Below are 20,501 nucleotides of genomic sequence, written 5' to 3'. Positions count from 1 at the left end.
ATTCTCCATTACTTTTGTGTACAACCTGCAGAATTTAAAGAGCAAAATCTTCACCTACTCATTCTGACCTAGCTCCAATATTGGGATACCAAAGTCAAGCAAAGGCAACTTCCTGCAATTACGAAGTATTCACATTGAGGAAAAAATGGCATGCAATCTAGGACAGATATAAAAAATCCATACATTAACCTAAGATAATAGTTTCAGAGGTTGATGCATACATTTCTTGAAAGTTGACAGTTTTGCAATGAGCTATTTCAAACTGTTCGGTATTTTGATTTCCTTTTAAATTATGTGACCACTTTTTAATAGTCCAAGTCAAAGCTTTGAGTATCAGTCACATTCAAAACATTGACAGTTTGTCATCAATTACAAAGGCATGGTTTAACCAGCTGTCAGAGCATTTCTGGGGGAGGGCTGCATTTTAAACAGGAGAGGAATGTATTTAATGCAGAAAAGGTAGTGTATCACAAAAGTCCTCTGTCAATGTCCCCATATATCAAGATTTATGTGTTGAGCATTATACTGAGCCAAGCACCAGACTAACAAAACAAGGGGTTCATTCTGGAAAAATGTAATCATTCAGATTTAAACTTTACTGACAAGGAATAATCCTGGTTGGCATTTCAATCTCTAGGCTGTCCTGTGGGATTTACCCAAGTTCCCACAATCTACAATGCAATACGATTAAAAAGAAAATAGAATTACTATTCGGATCCTCTCTTCTGTAAGTCAATAACAAATCCAAAAAAGTAATTATCGGACGGACGAAAGACTGCAAATGAAAAAAATATATAGATTTAAGCAGAACCGAGCTCTCTTGAATGATTTATATCACTATCAGAATTCTCAAGATTCACTTTTATAACATTCTTCAGAGCATGCCTGGTGTATTAATCAAGATGTTTCCTTATGAAATCCATAATAGAAGTCAATGTCTGTTGTCTCAAGCAAATGGTCCCCATGCTTCCTTATCTCTCGTCAGATTTCACCTGGAATACTTTGAGATGTGAATTGAACACAGTAGATTTGGAACTTTGAAATAAAAATAGCCCTGGAAGATGTTGAAGAGCAGAGTACTAGTATTTTGTTCCCTGAAAGTGGCAACACAGGTTGATGGGGTGGCCAATGAGGCTTTCAGTATATTGGCCTTGATCAGTCAGGATATTGAGTATAGAGTGTTGTCCAACATGTTGGCGAGGCTGCATTGGCAGTATTGTGTTCAATTTTGGTCACCCTGCTATAGGAGGGATGTCGATAAGCTGGAAAGAGTGCAGTGAAAATTTACTAGGAAGTTACCAGGACTAGAGAGCTTGAACTAAATTCAAGTTCAAGTTCCATTTATTGTCACATGCACCAATTAGTACAGTGAGATTTGAGTTACCATTGGGAGGAGTCGGGCAGGTTAGGACTGTATTCCTTGGAATCAGAGGCTGAGGGTTGTTCTTAAGAAGGTGTACAAAATCATGAGGGGAATAGATAGGATGAATGCACAGTCTTTTACCCATAATAGGGGAATCAAGAACCAGAGAACATAGGTTTAAGGAGAGGGGTTTCTGAGAAGCAACATTTTCTGTACAGATTGTGATGGGATTGTGGAGCTGCCAGAGAAGGTAGTTGAGGCAGGTATAACATTTAAAAGACATTTGGATAGGTACATGGATACAAAAGGTTTAGAGGAATATGGGCCAAACATGGGAAGGTAGGACTAGTATTGACGGGGCATCTTGATTGGCACAGACCAGTTGGGCCAAAGGACCTGTTTCTGTGCTGCATGACTCAATTAAACCTTCTTTGCACTCTCTCCAAACTACATATTTCCTGAAATATGAAGGCAAATTATAAAGTTGCTTCACAATTTCCAAGTTTATACTCCAGATGCTTTGCAATAAAGGCCAACATTCCGTTACTCCTCGTAATTAATCAAAGGTTCAATGGCACTTTATTTTCATGTGTGCACTGCACAGTGAAATTCTTTTTACATAGATCACAGGTGCACAAGTTGCTATATTTTGCCGCCATTTCGAAAAAGTCCAAAGTCCATTCCACATGATCAATGTACTGGAGCAGCTCCTGATCTAGGTAGGCGCCAGACTACTGCAGGGCCTCCTCCATCGCCCTCGATTGCCTCAGCACGAGAATCAACGTCCGTCTCCTCGCCCGCCGGGTCGCGGAGTGCCTCCTGCAGCTGACCTTGAAGACACTGGACGCAATACCCTGGTCCCTCTTCTACCACTCGCCCACTCCTTTTGCCGGTCGTCACCTGCGGCTCCCCCCTCGGTTCTCTGGTCTTCGGAGCCAAAGTCAGTGGCTCCCGAGCTTCCCCCCATGCATTCCTTGGCCCAACGGGTCTTTCTTCCTTCATGGCGGCGATCTAGGCTTGCCTCAGCAACTTCCTCCTACAGGCAGCTGCCCGCTAGGTCTTTCTTTGTCTAGCCACTGGGTCTCCTGGGCAGGTTCCTGGATGGACTGCATCACAAGAGCCTTCGTCCGCTGTGTGGCATTCCAAGAGCCTCTTTTTAAAACCGATATACCTCCTTTTCAACATTTGATTCATGTGAAGGAAACAACTGCCGATGCTGGTTTACACCGAAGATTGACACAAAATGCTGGAGTAACTCAGTGGGACAGGCAGCATCTCTGGAGAGAAGGAATGGGTGATGTTTAGGGTCGAGACACTTCTTCACACTTCCATATGCGCCGTAACAGCCTCTTTCCGCAATAATTTTAAATAAGCACAACTTCACGAGCGGCATGGTATAATTACACCTTTTTTGATCTATATGATGCTTGATTTAAACAGCGATTGCATTCACCACCTCATACCAAGGACATCTTCCTGCCTACCATAAACAGGCAAATGTGGTTTCTGATCAAAGAATCCGTACCATCAAATACCATAATGATACTAAAAAGATACACATTTTTTAAATGTTCTTATTGAGGTCATGTCATATGTGATAGGAGCAGAATTAGGCTGTACGGCCCATCATCAATACCGCCATTCAATCATAGCTGATCTATCTCTCCCTCCTAACCCCATTCTCCTGCCTTCTCCCCATAACCCTACACCTGTACAAATCAAGAATCTATCTATCTCTGCCTTAAAAATATCCATTGACAGCCTCCACAGCTTTCTGTGGCAAATAATTCCACAGATTCACCACCCTCCGACAAAATAAATTCCTCCTCATCTCCTTCCTACAGGTACAGCCTTTAATTCTGAGGGTATGACCTCTAGTCCTAGACACTCCCACCAGTGAAGACATCCTCTCCACATCCACTCTCTCCAAGCCTTTCACTATTCAGTACGTTTCAATTAGGTCTCCCCTTATTCTTCTAAACTCCAGCAGGTACAGGCCCAGTGCCATCAAACACTCACTGAAACGTACCAAAACAGGCCTTTCCACGCACCGCGTCAGCGCCAACCAGCGATTCCCGTACACTAATGCTACCCTACACACTAGGGTCAATTTACTATTTTACCGAAGCCAGTTAACCTACAAACCTGTACATCTTGGGAGGTAATTATCTATTATGCCATTATCTGCATATTTCAAGTACAGATATAACTCACAAACAGACTGGCTGGAATATCTTGACGTTGAAAATTAATAAATATACACAAATTTGGCCATCTCTTAATTGTGTTCATGAGTTTTATTTTAAATATACTCAGGTTAACTATAGCCAGATACCTCCCATTTTGGCTAACAGTCTGTTATTAAGCTGAGCAAATTATCTTCAATTTGAAAACTAAAACAAATGCATTGAAAATATTGAATTCATCTTACACTATAGGTATGAAGTGAATTTGTTTTAACACTTAAATCTGTTAATTTACACATTATATTCATTCAGAAAAGGGTGAAAATGGAAGCATGGAGAGTCGTTGGACAAAACAGTCACCAAATGTAGCTGGCTCTGTGATGCAATGGATAGAGTTGTCCTTGATAAAAGTCAAAAGCTGCCAGCTCCAGCCTACCAAAGCTATGTTTCATATGTCTATTCCAGTTTTGCCAATGTTATATTATGTCAGAATTGTGCAAAGTATACCGGTTTTATCATTCTCAAACAAAATGTTCTCACCTGACTTGCAATACTAGATAAATGTATAATGTTATAAGCGATGCATTTCAAACAGGTTGTTAGTCTTCTGGACCCAAGTATACTCCCGTGTTTAAGGACATTGAGGAAGTCAATGTATGTCCAAAAAAAAAAATCATTATCTAGCCAAAATCCTGTCCACAAAGAAATCAAGCTATATATTCCACAGGGTGGTAATCGAGTCATACAGCGTGGTAGCTGGCCCTTTGGCCCAACTTGACCATGGTAACCAACATGGCACATCTACACCAGTCTCATCTGTCTGCATTTGGGCCATATCCTTCTAAACCTATCCTACCCATGCACCTGTCCACATTTTTTTTTTTTAAACATTGTGAAAGTCATCCCGAGGTACAGAAGGTTTAATAGCACGCATAGACTATGATCTTGAATTTGCAATTGAAGATGAAAAAAAGACTGCATGTGCACTGACTGGAGACAACTGCCAAAGATGTTGCAATCTATTTAACATAAACTTCCGAGATTGCAGCTTCTTCCAAGCATCAATTGAACGGATTACCTGGTGTTCAGCAATAGTAATTTCAGACTACTTATGTAGGTCATCAATAATGTTAAATATACTTCAAACATTCAATTTCGATGCAATACAATAATCCATGGAATAAAAGTCAAACAAATTAAAATATTTTATAGAGCATGTCATACCAGAACATACACATGATTAAACAGAGAAGATAATAAATTAAAAATCTTAATTTCAATAGTATTAAAAAAATTGCATTTTGAAGTCAGAGTTTGTTTTGTTAAGCATGAATTATGGCCTAGACTTCTAAAATACTCTTACTGCTCGGAAACTTTTCAGTTTGAAGTGTTTCAGTGTAGTAATTACTGGAAATCTTAATGACACAGGTGCAGCAGGCATTGAAGAAAGCGAATGGCATGTTGTCCTTCATAACAAGAGGAGTTGAGTATAGGAGCAAAGAGATCCTGCTACAGTTGTACAGGGCCCTGGTGAGACCACACCTCGGGTATTGTGTGCAGTTTTGGTCTCCAAATTTGAGGAAGGACATTCTTGCTATTGAGGGCGTGCAGCGTAGGTTCACAAGGTTAATTCCCGGGATGGCGTGTCTGTCATATGCTGAGAGAATGGAGTGGCTGGGCTCGTATACTCTGGAATTTAGAAGGATGAGAGGATATCTTATTGAAACATAAGATTATTAAGGGTTTGGACACACTAGAGGCAGGAAACATGTTCCCTATGTTGGAGAGTTCAGAACTTTGGGCCACAGTTTAAGAATAAGGAGTAAGCCATTTAGAACGGACATGAGGAAACACTTTTTCCACACAGCGAGCTGTGAATCTGTGGCATTCTCTGCCTCAGAGGGCGGCGGAGGCCATTTCTCTGGATACTTACAAGAGAGAGCTAAATAGGGCTCTTAAAGATAGCGGAGTCAGGGGATATGGGGAGAAGCAGGAACGGGGTACTGATTGTGGATGATCAGCCATGATCACATTGTATGGCGGTGCTGGCTGAATGGTCTACTCCTCTTACTCTATTGTCTATAATAAACATTCTTTGTTGAGAACATTTTCTGGGGAAAGTTTAAATGGAAAGCAATGGAAGTTCTTCATTGCATAGATATAGAGACCTGGACCGAGGACAATAATCCAGACATGGTCTCACCAGAGGCCTTTGTAATCATAGCATGAGGTCTTTATTCTTAAATGCTTTTAACAAAGCCATAGTGTTTTGCCTCCCTACTTGTCTGATGTGCCAGTATGTTAGCTTACAGTTATCCATGAACAAGCAATCTCAAGTCCCAATAAAATAATCTATACCTGAAAAACTGCTTTCCTGAGATTCACAAATCATTCCCATGTTCTCATCCATTCACTTTGCTGTTTCATAGCCATTGGACAAGCAAAGTGGCCTCCATATCAACTCACAATGCCTCTCAACTCTGCGTCAGTCAAACAGAATATATTACAAGGCATCTGAACATGAACACCTGGGACCCCAACACTAGTCACAAGCTCCCAAAGCCAAATGACTCATTTTTTCCTACTATGTTCAATCTGTTATCTAATCCCCAGTCAAATGTTGAAAAGGAGTATAATGTTACGAGGGGAAGGAAGGAGAATAGGGTTGAGAGGGGGAAGAAAAAAGGTGGAATAGACTCAATGGGCCGAATGGCCTAATTCCACTACCGTCTTATGGTCTTTAGTTTCAGAGATACAGTGTGGAAACAGGCCCATCGGCCCACCGAGTCCACGTTGACCATTGATCACCCATACACTAGTTCTATCCTACACCCTAGGGACAATTTACAGAAGCCAGTTAACCTACAAGCCTGCACGTCTTTGGAATATGGGAGAAAGCCTACGCGGTCACAGGGAGAACATCCAAACTCAGTACAGACAACACCCTTCGTCAGACACTACTGTGCTACCCTAATAGTCCACACTAATAAATGACCCACAATCATAAATGCTCCAAATTTATTTAAAAACTCTCGACATTAGGGGTTAAATGCAGTAAATTAGTGTAATTGAATCATGCATCAGTGCAACTTGTCCATGCCAACCAAATTTCCTTCCTGAGCTTTCCAGTGGAGACAGCAAGATTGGTTACAAGCTGTTGATGGTAGAAAAAAAAACCACTTGTGACAAAAGTTGGTGGTGGAGAGGTTACTTAACTACAGCATGGTCATTGAGTATTTGCAGAGGGGTGACCCATCTGGATGTCAACAATAATTGTTAATGGAGGCTCTCTATAAGGCGCAGGTCAGGCCACATTTAGAGTACAGAGTGCAAATTTGGGCCTCATATCTGAGGAAGGATGTGCTGGCTCTGGGGAGAGTCCAGAGGAGGTTTACAAGATTGATTCCATGAATGAGGTTAGCATATGATGAACATTTGACAGCATTGGGTTTATACTCGCTGGAGTTTAGAAGGTTGAGGGAGAACCTCATTGAAAGCTACAGAATAATGAGTGGATGTGGAAAGGATGTTTCCATTGGTGGGAGAGTCTAGGACTAGAGGTCATAGCCTCAGAATTAAAGGGTGCTCTTTTGGAAAGGATGTGAGGAGGAACTTCTTTAGTCAGAGGGTAGTTAATCTGGCTTAATTCTACTCCTATAGTAGTGTGACCTTGTAAAAATCAATTAAGCGATGCTGGTGTTCCAAGAGAGGAAGATACCAGATGCAAGATCAGGAAATAACCAAATCATGCACAGTAGCATATTAGTTATTCCTAGAATTAAATGCCACTGTACATGTCAAGATGCTTCAATCTCTCTGCATCACAAAGAAATAAATTAAAACATTTGTCACAATAGTTTTCTGTAGGTTTTATGTTTTGACCTAGGTCAAACTCATTTGAATGCCATTAAAGTAACAGCAAAGTTGATTCATCCTGGAGAAATATTTCAGATTACAGATTGGTACATGAACAAATAATGATCTGCATGTGCAAACATCAGTGCCATGACACTAAAATTAATGCCCTGGAAATGTTGACATGACCACAGAAATACAAGAAAATAGAAGCAGTAGTAGATCAACAGGCCACTCAAGACTGCTCCACCATTTAATTTCATGGCTGACGTATGCTAGCCTCAGTTCCTCTTTTGTGCCAGTTCCTCATGGCCCCGAATTCCTGAATCTTTCAAACGTTATCTGACCGCACTTAAAATACATTTGATGATCTGGTCTCCAATAATGTCCAGGGCATAAGATTCTATAGTTTCACTACCCTCAGAGACAAAATGTCCACATACCTCAGTTTTTAAATGAGCAACCCTTTATTTTACAACTATGTCACCTTGTTTGTGATATTTCCACTAAACATCTCAACATCTACCCAGACAAAATCCCTTACGATCTTTTTTGAAAAGGGTCACCTCTCATTCTTGTGATCTCCAAAGAGTACTGTCCAAGTAACGATTCAGCAACCAAGTGCAAAACCAAAACAGAAGGCTAAACACACATTGAAATTTGATGTTACAAGAAGCAAAATTAAAATGGAAAATGAGGGAGGGAGGAAGATGACATTAATTTTGGAATACTTTTTTTTATATAAACAGTACGTTGGCACAGCGGTAGGGTTGTTGCCTTACAGCGCTGGAGACCCGGGTTCGATCCTGACTACGGATGCTATCTGTACAGGGTTTGTACGTTCTCCCCATGACCACAAGGGTTTTCTCCAAGATCTTCAGTTTCCTCACACACTCCAAAGACGTAGAGGTTTGTAGGTTTATTGGCTTGATATTAGTGTAAATTGTCCCTAGTATGTGTAGGATAGTGTTGATGTGCAGGGATCGCTGGTCAGTAGAACTCGGCGGGCATAAGAGCTTGTTTCCGTGCTGTATCTCTAAACTAGAGGTTTACGGAATCAATAATTACTCAATGCTTATTAATATTTATTTCAAGAGGGCTAGAATACAAAAACAGGGATGTAATGCTGAGGCTCTATAAGGTGCTGGTCAGGCCACATTAGGAGTACTATGAGCAATTTTGGGCAACATATCTGAGGAAGGATGTGCTGGCTCTGGAGAGGGTTCAGAGGAGGTTTACAAGAATAATCCCACGAATGAGTGAATATGATGAGCAGTTGACAGCACCGGGCCTGTACTCGATTGAGTTTAGAACAATGAGTGGGGGGACATCATTGAAACGTACCGAATAGCGAAAGGCTTGGATATAGTAGATGTGGAATGGATGTTTCCACTGGTGGGAGAGTCTAGGACTAGAGGTCATAACCTCAGAATTAAAGAACGTTCCTTTAAGAACGAGATGAGGATGAATTTCTATAGTCAGTGGGTGGTGAACCTGTGGAATTCTTTGCCACAGCAGGCTGTGGAGGCCATCAATTGATGTTTTTAAGGTAGTGATAGATTGATTCGTGATTAGTTCGGGTGTCAGGGGTTATGGAGGAGAGGCAGAAGAATGGGGTTAGGAAGGAGAGATAGATCAGCCATGATTGAATGGCAGAGTAGACTTAATGGGCTGAACGGCCTAATTTTGCTCCTGTCACTTATGACCTTATTAAGGAACCCATTCAGGTAGGATGGAAGGGTGATTTTGAGATGATTGGGGAATAGATACAATAAACGCACAGTCTTTTATCCAGAGGAGCAAAATCAAGAACCATGTTGACATAGGTTTAAAGTGAGACCCAAAAGATTTAATAGGAACCAGAGGAGCGATCTGTTCCCCCACACAGAATGTGGTGGAAGTATGGATCGAGCTGCCAGAGGAGGTGGTTGAGGCAGGTACTATATCAACATTTAAAAGACATTTGGACAGCTACATGGATAGGAACGCTTTAGAGGGATATGGGCTAAATGCAGGCAGGTAGGACTAGTGTAGATGGGGAGTTTTGGTCGCATGAGCGAGTTGGGCTGAAGGGCCTGTTTCTGTGCTGTACAGTTCTACGACTAACTTTTATCAATTTTTACCATTGAAAAAAGGTTGAAACTAACTACAGTTCTTCTCAATCCATGCACAATTTGAATTCAAGTTAGCTTTTCACACAGATTGTCTTCATATTATTTTTTATGCTACATTCTGCATTACTATTAAACTAGCCATTTCTAATGTTTGCAGACTTTACACAATTTTTGCTCTGCAAAAATAATATTTATTGGAGAATGAGTAAAGAGGACAATTGTTGTGACCACTTGATTATTCATTCCTACTTTTTTATTTTTTAAATGCTATGGAATAACCAGAAGCACAAATAACACAATCATAATGGTGGTTATAGTCATAATAACAAACAGTCATAATAATCTTTAAAATATGAACAACAGCATTTATTTTGAGATGATACTTAAACACAACAGTTCACAACATGATTTTTTGGCTAGTAAAACTTGTCCAAGCAAAACTTTAAATTCAAATTAAAAAATCATAAATCTCTGATAATTTTAAAGAAATCTGCTTACAAACCCACAAAGCTGTTGGTTGCATTTTATCTTAACGTTACCCAGTATAGGCTATGAAATTGCATGTGTCCCCTGGAAACTCAATGCAAACGTTCTATTAAAACATTGCAGAATATTTCTATAACAAGGCATGTATAGAAGTTGGGATGTTATGTTGTAGTTGTACATGACATTGGTGAAGCTAACTTGGAATACTGCATTCAGTTTTGGTCACCCGACTCTAGGAAAAAATCCCTTTAATCTCGAAAAAGTGTAGAAGAGATTTATGAGTGTGTTGCCAGGTATCGAGGAGCTGCATTTATAGAGAGAGGTGGGCAGGGTAGAACTTGATTCCTTGGTGCTGAGGAGACTGAGAGTGATATTATAGAGTTGTGTAAAATCTTGAGGGGCCGAGGGGAACTAGTGGGGAGGGGAAAAAGATTTAATAGGAAACCAAGGGGCAACTTGTTCACAGAGGGTGATTGATACGTATGTGGAAAGAGCTGCCAGACAAAGTAGTTGAGGCAGGTACAATAATAACATTTAATAGACATTTCAACAACTACATGGATAGGAAAGATTTATGAGGGACATGGATCAAATGTGGACAAGTGGGACAAGCTTAGCTGGACATCTAGATTGGCATGGACCAGTGGGGCTGAAGGGCCTCTTTCCATGTTCTATGATTCTATGACTATAGCTGCTGCTGTCTTTGCAAATAATATTAACAAATTAATTTGTTTGGAACTTCAAATCTTTGCAGTTGGCAATTATTTGAAAAGTTAAATATTATTAATCCGTCATTTTTTAACATGTTAAATAACAGTGACTTGAACAACTTCTCTGAACCTGCAAAATCGAAATTCAGAATGCATTTTTATTGCCATCTGCAAACCTAACAACTGTGCCTTGTACAGGGTGGCACAGTGGCACAGATGGCAGAGCCACTACCTCACATCATCAGTGACCCAGATTTTAACCCGACCTCGGGTGCTGTCTGTGTGAAGATTGCACGTTCTCTCTGTTGGGTGTCCTCCGTTTTCCTCCTATTACTCAAAGATGTGCAGGTTTGTAGATTAATTGACTTCTGTAAATTGCTGAGTGTGTGGGGAGTGGATACGAAAGCAGCATATCATAGGATGAACGGGCGATCAATGCGTGCAATCTCCGTGGGCAGAAGGGCTTGTTTCCACCCTACATCTTTCAATCAATCAACTTTCAACTAAATTCAATGACAAATCCGTAGCAAAGTGTGGAGTCATGCATTTTGGTACTAGGAATAAAGGTGTAGACTATTTCCTAAATGGGGAGAGAATTCAAAATTGGAGGTGCAAAGGAACTGGGGGTGCTGGTGCAGGATTCCTAAAACGTTTATTTACATGTCAAATCAGTAGAAGTGAAGGCAAACACTAGCATTTATTTCGAGAGGCCGCGAATACAAAAACAAGGATGTAATGCTGAGGCTTTATAAGGTTCTGGTCAGACTGCATTTGAGGTATTGTGAGCAATTTTGGGCCCCATATCTGAGGAAGGATGTGCTGACACTGGAGTGGGTCCAGAGGAGGTTTATGAGAATTATCCCAGGAATGAGTGGGTTAACATATGAAGAGCGTTTGATGGCACTGGGGCTCTACTTGTTGGAGTTTAGAAGGATGAGGGGAGTCTCATTGAACATTACCGAACAGTGAAAGGCCCGGAAAGAGTGGATGTGGAGAGGATATTTCCACTAGTGGGAGAGCCTGGGGCCAGAGGTCATATGCTCAGAATTAAAGGTCGTTCCTTTAGGAAAGAGACGAGGAGGAATTTCTTTAGTCAGAGGATGGTGATTCTGTGTCAATTCATTGCCACAGAACATTGTGGAGGTCAAGTCAATGGATATTTTTAAGACAGAGAGAAATAGATTCTTGATTAGTACGTATTTATGGGGTGATTGCGAAAAGGCAGGAGAATGGAGTTAAGAAGGAAAGATAGCTCAGCCATGAGTGACTGGTGGAAGAGACTTGATGGGCCAAATAGCCAAATTCTGCTCCTTTGAACTTATGATGACAAGGAGCCCAGCACCCATTAGAGGCACATTACTAGTCATAGGCTTCAATTCAATAAATAACATTTAACCATCACACTGTATCCTAAAATCAAGTCAATTATGTATCCAAATAGCTAGCTCTCCCAGGTTCCCAAAGGCCTTGCTGAAGTCCCTTTAGACAACATCTACCACCCTGCCCTCATCTAACTTCTTAGCGGCTTCCTCAAAAAAAAATATAATTTGAGACAAGATCACCCATGCACAAAGAAATGATAGTCAACATTTCTGACAACCAGCTCCAATTTTCTTTTTGCATGTTTTCCTCGTGACTGCAAAGCTTTTCTTGGTGTGTGAATTTCCTTCCACATCCCATTATGTATTAGTAGTGATTCATTACTGAAAAATTCTAGATAGGATATAGGGGAATCAAGAGAGTGTTGATGGATATGCAAGTGATAACAGTTTAAAGGGAAATAAATGTTGGAATATGTCTGTGCCAACATAGACTCAGTGACCCGAGCGGCTTCTTGCCTCCACACAACAATAAAGCCAAATGAAAAGCTGGACCAAAAATACAAATCGCTGGAAGAATTGAGTGGGTTAAGTAGCACACTTGGTGGGCAAAGAGGTGAACAATGTTTTCAATCAACATCCTGCATCAGTAATGCATCATTCATTTTCCTCCAGTGATGCCATCTGACCTACTGAGCTCTGCCAGTAGTTTGGTTTTTGGTCCAAAATCCAGCATCTGCAGTCTCTCGTTTCAAAAATGAAAAAAAAACTACACATTCAAATGAGAGAACTTGCTGAAAACATTCATGTCACAAATTGTGATCAATGATTTCACAGTATGGAACTCTAGGAATGTGACATAGAATCAGACATAGTTCATTGCCTCCCTTCAGCTCATTCTGCCATATTTCTAGATTAAAAGGAGCTAGACAAAAAAAAAAGGTTGTGATCAAGTATCAACCATATCTTTGATAGCAATGCGGACTGGGTGACTACTCAGCCATCTCATAGAATAGAGAAAAGCACAGCACAAGAACAGGCCCTTAAGCTCACAATGGCTGTGCCAAATATGATGCCAGATAAACTAATTTCATCTGCCTGCGCATGATCCGTTGTCCCAAATCCACATGCCGATCTAAAAGCCTCAAATACCACTGTCATACATGCCGCCACCGCCACCCTTGGCAGCATGTTCCAGGCAACCACTACCTTCTGTGTAAAGTAAAATTGCCCAACGCATCTTTTATAAACTTTGCCCTTGTCACCTTAAAGCTATGCCCTTTAGTCTTTGACATTCCCACCCTTGGGAAAAGGTTTTAACTATCTACCATATCTATGCCTCTCACAATTTTATATACTTTTATCATCACATCTCCCCTGAGCCCCTAGTGTTCAAGAGAAAATTATCCAAGTCTGTCTGACTTCTAATGGTTAATACCCTGTCCTCGTGCATACTTAAGTTACACATTCTTAAATGCCTGCTAAGCTTCCTTTTCCAAATTGAGAGAGCAGATAGTGGCCCTAGAATCATATTAAATTTACAAAAAATTAGGATATTTATGGACTCTCCAACCTTAATGTAAATAACAAATTCAAAAGTCAGCATTTAAAAATTGGCTGATGATAAAATTAAGTTAAAACACCTGACTGATTTTTTTTTAGACTGTAATTTTTAATAATGAGAATTCAATGTCATTATTAAATAATAATAAACTGGGAAAATTTAGTTTTCACTTTATGTGACAGCATTGAGTCCTGAAGGAAGTTTCCCAATGTACAGTACTGCTGAATGTTGACATTGCATTATTTCAGTTCAATGCAAACAATAAAATTGTTTGAAATTCATAATCACTTCTTCCTCCAGTCAAGTGTAGCTGCTGAAGTAGTCTTATGTAGCATTAGAAAATTGTAATGTTACAGAACTATTATATATCGTTTGTTCTTTTAAGAAGCTTCATAATATTAGTCAGTGGCATAATTTAACACTGATTTTGAAGTCAAAAAGCATTTAATAGCTATGTCCAGAAGGATTAACAATGCAAAAAGAGGGGGAGTGGGGGCGGGGTAGGATCACTGCCACATCAGAATCATTGATGTTCAGTAAACTGCACCATTCAGACCCAGCCTATATGTAGGTTTTAAGAAATCATTTTGAATCCGCCCTTAATCCTTCCCTCAGAAAAGTGCCGATACGTCAAAATATTCACAGTTCTTTATCCTACAACCAATATTAGGATCCAGCATTTATGCTTTTTTTTCAATGCTATTTTCAATACTAGAGAAAATGCAAGTATCTTAAATAGGTATGCGCTCACAAAATACTCGAGTAAACTGAAGGACTGCAGGCCAAATTCTGCTTTCTTTCAGATGACGGACACATTTACCTGCAATATCACCCTTTGCTCAGCATATCAAATTAAAAACACCGCATTCTTTTTTATTTACAATGTTTAAAACATTAAACAAGAGTCTCTGAACAATTCTGCTAGTAAAATATTTATTATACTTCTGGCAGCGGTGCTACATTATCGCTGCCGTTGCCTTGTTTCGAGAGCAGTGAATACAACCCCTTTCCCCCCCCTCCCCAAGCAAGAGACTCCATTGCAACCAGCAGCAATCTCACGGTGAGGGAAGGAGGAACGATGAGAGAATGGAGAAATAAGCCAGAATACTAGTGCAATAATGGGATAAATAACAGCACCATCAAACGGCATTCATGAATGCCAGGAATAGGTGCGAAATAGAGAAACATGTTAACGGAATTAATTGCACAAATCTAGAAACAACAACCACATTCTGGTATTTTTTAAATGCATATTATTAACTGGATCAGTTTTTTTTTAAATAAGGTGAATGCATGGAAATACATCGCTTGCGAGTAACATGGATATAGAATGAAGGGCTCGGCAAAACAGGGGGGGGGGGGGGGGGGGGGGGGGGGATGTCAGAACAAGATAAGAAGGTGAAGTCTCTTACAGTCCAGGTGCTTCTTCTTGGGTCCCATCACCTCGTGGGTTGTGGCTTTGCAGACAGCTCTGGCCACGGCCGAGCCGGTCACACTGTACTGGGCCGCCGCGATACGGTCCGTGATGGTCTGGCCCGACATTTTCTCTCGATTTTAATCTCCTTCTTCCTCCCCCCTCCTCTCACCGAGCAATTAATAATTTATGGTATGTATGTAAAATAAAGAGTGGTGAATGCCACTGAAGGAGAAAATGTAGAGAGAAAGCGGAAACAAAAAAAACCCTAGAGAGAAAGAGAGAGAAGACAGAATTTAAAAAAAAATCAGCCGCTCGTCGCCTGTCAAAAAAAGAAAGCCCAGCCCAGTCCTGGAGAAAGGGAGGGAGGGAGGGAGAGTGGCGGCGGCGTGTCGTTGGACGGGCGGGGCATTGCCGCACACACCTGGGAGGCGGGCGGGGGGATTTAGGGGTGCGTGGGGACATGTGGGGGGTTAGGGAGGGTGGGGTGGGAAGAGAGAGATGGGGGAGAGAGAGAGAGATGGGGTGAGAGATTAGAGGGGAGAGAGATTAGGGGGGCAGAGATAGGGGTGGGGGGGGCAGGTGTGGGTGGGATAGGGTGGGGGAAGTAGGGGTGGAGGAGGCATGGGTGTGGGCATGGATGGTGCAGGGATTAGGGGGGGGGGTGGGGGGGGATGTGCAGGTTTGGGGGGGATGACGAGGGGGGGGGTGGTGGAGAGAGGGAGGGATGGGGTGGGCATAGATGGGGATCAGGGGGATGGTGTGGGGGTCAGGCAGGGGGTGGGCATGGATGGGCTGTGGGGGTGGGCATGGATGGGGTGATGGCGTGGGGAGGCAGGGATGGTGGTGGGGAGCAGGGATGGTGTGGGGGGAGGCGGGGAGTGCATGGAACGGGGGTGATGGGGGTCAGGGAGGGGATACGGCCCACTGTGACTGTGGCTGAAAAGGCGAGCGGCAAGAGTCGGGTGACGAGGGGGGGCTAGAGCAGGGGACAGTCCGGGATGAGGGGGATTAATTAGTCAGAGGGAAGGTGGCGCCGTAGATGTTTATAACCGGTTGTTATTCCCTCTCCGCCTGCTCCTCCCACCTCCCTGGCGGATCTAACGGCCGGAGGGACTGGGTGGAGCCGCCGGTAACGGCGCTGTGTGTCCTCCCGCCCCGGCCCCGCCGCCGCCGCGGTAAAGACGGAGCCCTCACCTCCTCCCGCCACCGCCGGGTGTGTGAGTGAGTGAGTGAGTGAACCGCTCCCGGTCGCTCCTGTCCTCGGAGGAGGGTTTTGAATAAAATGGCGGTGGGTTCGGGGGGTTTAATGTGATTTCTCCCCTCGCTCGGCCCACACGTCACTAACCCCCTACTCACCCCGGATTAAAGGGGAGGGCGGGAGGGAGCCCCTCCACCCAGTCAGCCGTTTGTCGACATAAATTACACCTGTGAGGTGAAGGAGTTGGGATGAGAGGGTGGTGTTGGTACTGCGTTGACATTGACCCATTCATTCGCTTTTCCCATCATTAAACTCTGCACCTTTCGTTAAAAAGCGTTTCCATGTCTCCAAAGACCACTATGTTAATTGAAGGTAGACACAAAATGCTGGAGTAACTCAGCGGATCAGGCAGAGGTGATGTTTTGGGCCGAAACCCATCTTCAGACTGAGAGTCAGGGGAGAGGGAAACGAAAGATATGGAAAGGTAAGATGTGAAAACAACAGATCAAAGCAGACGCTGTTCAGGGATTGAAGGTTGCTCTGTCCTGTTCAGTTCCTTTTTCAACTGTATGTTTACACTTCAAACCCGAAATGATTGGGTTCTGGCTAATTTTTTGTAGCTACTGATTATTTATTTACGTTTTCAGTCATTGTGATACAGCATGGTTTCAAAGTGGTTATGTAAACAATTGAGATTGATGAAAGCATGGTTTACATGCTGTTTCTTTTTTTTGTTTATGTTTGGAATATTTATCCACAACATGTCTATATCTGTCATAAGCTGGCGATGAAGTGCTTTCTTGGAACATTGATTGAAAGATACAGCGTGGAAGTAGGCCCATCAGCCCACCGAGTCCACGCCGATCATCATCGAACAAGATGTCTATCTGACCTCGTCCCATTTCCTTGCTGTTGGCACCCATCCTTCAAAACCTTTCATATTCTTGTACTTATCGCAATGTCTTTTAATTATAATTGTACCAACCTCTACAGCTTTCTTTGGTAGCTCACTCCATATACCCACCATCCTCTGTGTAAAAAAGTTCCTCAGGTCCCCTTGAAATCTTTTCTCCCTCATCTTGAATCTCTGCCTTCTAGTTTTAGACTCATCTGCCCAAGGAAAGAAGACTGTAACCATTGACCTTATCTATGCCCCCTCATGATTTTGTATACCTCTATAGAGTCCTATGTTAACCATAACCTTAACCTAGGGGGTAACCTTAACCTAGGGGGTTATCCTGCCTCATAAGGTGAGGCAAGATATGCTTGGACAATTTTCCTTGGTAAATTGTCCAAGCCTATCCTGCCTCACCTTATGATTCAAGCTCTCCAGTCCCGGTAACATTCTCAGTGGTGTTTCCATGCTCCTTCTTCAAGGTGGAGGTCGCAGCAAAGTGCTGTTGGATTAGTGAGTAACAGCAGTGCATTTTATAGTTGGTACAGACTGAACTACCACATGACAGAGGAAATTAATGTTTAGAATGACAAAACAATAGGATAAAATATTATCACGTCCTGTCAATGCACTCAGATTGTCGGTTTGATATATCACACAAACTGCTGAATTTACAAACCCAGCTGTGTGTTTTAGTGATGTTTATACGAAAGATAAGTACCAACATCTGATTATCCGCTCGGTCCTACGCCTACTCCAATATGTTTAACTATGATACCAATGTACACTTTTGAAAAAGCAATGTTAAGAAAATGTACTATTGCTACACAGGCATAGAAATCCCAATATGGGAAAAATCAAAGGAAATGCATGATCCTTCAATATTTAACTAATTTTCTGCCTGTGTTTGTAATAATTAGCTTTATGAGATAAAATTGCAAGCCAAAACGGAAGATATGAATCATTTCTTTATTACGTGGTTCCTCGTGTCCTCTTTCACTTGTAATAGCAGAATTTCTGACTTATTGGCGAGACACCTTCTCATCAAACGTGCATTCTTGTGCCATGATGAGCAAAAATGAACATGGTATGAAAGCACTCATGAACCTATGTCCCATAAATATCAGTGAGATATTTTCATATCCACCAAGATATATAGATACTTCTATTATAAACTGGTAAATGCATAGTCTGCATATTGGATTCAGGAATATGCTGAACTGTCTTGGCTAATATTCCCAAACAGAGTAAATGCCTCCGTGAGGTCTGTTTTTTGATGTAGCCACAGGCTTTAGGCAGTGTGGTACTATCTCATTTCATCATATTGCCTCTTGACAATCAATTAGGGTACAATGGAGCAGCAAGCAGTTTGCTGGAGGAAATGAGCGCTTCAAAAAGCATCTATGGGAGGAAAGGAATGGTTGATGTTTTACTTCAAAACCCTGCATCAGGACTAATATGTTACGGTTTGATTTGATTATGTTGCTTCAGACACTAACATAATTATCCTGTCATAGAGTGATACAGTGTGGTAACAAGCCCTTCGGCCCAACTTGCCCGCACCGGCCAACATGTCCCAGCTGGACTAGTCCCACCTGCCCGCGTTTGGTCCATATCCCTCCAAACCTGTAATTTCCATGTACCTGTCTAACTGCTTCTTCAATGTTGGGACAGTCCCTGCCTCAACTACCTCCTCTGGCAGCTTGTTCCACACATCCACCACCCTTTGTGTGGAAAAAGCTACCTCTCAGATGCCCATTAAATACTTTCCCCTTCACCTTAAACCTATGTCCTCTGGTCCTCAATTCACCTACTCTGGACAAGAGACTCTGTGCATCTGCACAATCTATTCATCTCTTGAGTTTATACACAATATGGATCTTGTAGCGTGTTTACAGTTCAGAGTCACTCTGAGATTAAATATATCACTGATTTGAATGAAATGGACATTATTCTATCTGAGGATTGACCATGTTTATATTATGACTGCACACATGAAGAAGGGCAAGCTGTAGTTTTGCACATTTATTCTTTAGGTTGACTTAGATGTAAAGCAGATGGTCAGCCTGGCAAGTACAGTTCAACCTCAGTGAAGGACTCTCTTCTCAATTAGATAAGCGAGTACATTATTATTCTGCAGGAATATTGGCCAAGGCACCAATAAATCTTGAAAATCAACCTGAACAGGTAAAAATGATTTAATTTTAACATCTCACACGAAAGACGATGTTAATAATGAATTAACTAGACTAAGTGGGACCCGGGAGGGCTGTTCCCCCAACGTAATATTCCATCTCTCCACCAATTCCGATATTGGTGGCCAGTGGGGGAGGGGGGCTTTCTGGAGCACTAGTATGTGTGTTGTGGGCTGATGGGACTGGTTTCCAGAGGGCTAGAATGGACATTGTGGGCCAAATGGATTCTTGCGGTGGCAGCTCAGTCACTCAAGCCTGATGTGCTGGCAGCTCACTCACGGCCGGTGGGCTGGCAGTTAACTCATGGCTATTCCTTGAAATTCCAAGCAGGGTGCAAGGCCACCAAATTCAAGTGCAGTTTCCTACCACTTCAAGCAGGGTGCAAGGCCACTGAATCCAAGTGCAGTTTCCGACCACTTCATGCAGGGTGCAAGGCCACTGAATCCAAATGCAGTTTCCGACCACTTCATGCAGGGTGCAAGGCCACCAAACTCAAGTGCAGTTTCATACCACTTCAAGCAGGGTGCAAGGCCACCAAACTCAAGTGCAGTTTCATACCACTTCAAGCAGGGTGCAAGGCCACCAAACTCAAGTGCAGTTTCATACCACTTCAAGGCCACCAAATTCAAATGCAGGCAGGGTGCAAGGCCACCAAATTCAAGTGCAGTTTCATACCATTTCATGCAGGGTGCAAGGCCACCACATTCAAATGCAGTTTCATACCATTTCAAGCTGGGTGAAATACCATAAAACCACACAAAACACCACGCTCACAGTTCAGTAGACATTCAGTGTGTTCAGTTGATTCACACCTCAGACAGAGTCGTGACCTCTCCCTCCCCCAACTTGCAGAGGCTGAGCCACACCCACACTTCCGGGTTTTATAATCCCTCCCCCCTTCCACTCATGGCGTGATTGACAGGAGAGAGATTCTCAACATTTTTAAACACTAATAACACTTTTATGTTTCATTGATGGGAAGAATCCTTTGGACCTGATGAGCGGAGGGGGACTGAGTTAGATGGCCAAAAATCACAGCCATAAGTGGTAGCGTTTTATCTAAAATCAATATACAGTGCAAACAGGAAGTTGTCAAATTTAGACCACCAACCATTTGCTGTGCTTTATTTCAAACCAACCACCACCAACCATTTGCTGTGCATTATTTCAAACCAACCACCACCAACCATTTGCTGTGC

General features: G+C 42.2%; 1 protein-coding gene and 1 long non-coding RNA gene across 16 annotated transcripts in view; one reads left to right on the top strand and one right to left on the bottom strand.

Moving 5' to 3' along the window:
• The window catches only part of snap91a (synaptosome associated protein 91a), a 140,430-nt gene extending 125,055 nt beyond the window's left edge, over positions 1-15,375 (bottom strand). For 3 of the 14 annotated variants that reach the window (XM_055635888.1, XM_055635886.1, XM_055635887.1), the window contains exon 1: positions 15,010-15,375. In XM_055635888.1, the coding sequence (XP_055491863.1) occupies positions 15,010-15,139 (130 nt within the window). In that variant the 5' untranslated portion in view covers positions 15,140-15,375. The remainder of the gene's footprint in view (positions 1-15,009) is intronic. The other 11 variants (XM_055635885.1, XM_055635890.1, XM_055635897.1 and 8 more) reach the window with 5 other exon arrangements.
• A 648-nt stretch (positions 15,376-16,023) lies between these two features.
• LOC129697390 (uncharacterized) lies at positions 16,024-19,088 on the top strand. Of its 2 annotated transcripts, none has more exons than XR_008723513.1 (3): positions 16,024-16,696; positions 16,994-17,444; positions 17,510-19,088. It is a non-coding gene; the product is annotated as an uncharacterized LOC129697390 (long non-coding RNA). The 2 variants fall into 2 exon arrangements; XR_008723512.1 differs by having other exon boundaries at positions 16,027-16,696; positions 16,994-17,426.
• The last annotated feature ends 1,413 nt before the right edge of the window (positions 19,089-20,501 follow it).

This window comes from Leucoraja erinacea, chromosome 5 (assembly GCF_028641065.1).
Source record: "Leucoraja erinacea ecotype New England chromosome 5, Leri_hhj_1, whole genome shotgun sequence".
Taxonomy (NCBI): Eukaryota; Metazoa; Chordata; class Chondrichthyes; order Rajiformes; family Rajidae; genus Leucoraja; species Leucoraja erinaceus.
This window is presented reverse-complemented; position numbering and strand designations above follow the sequence as displayed.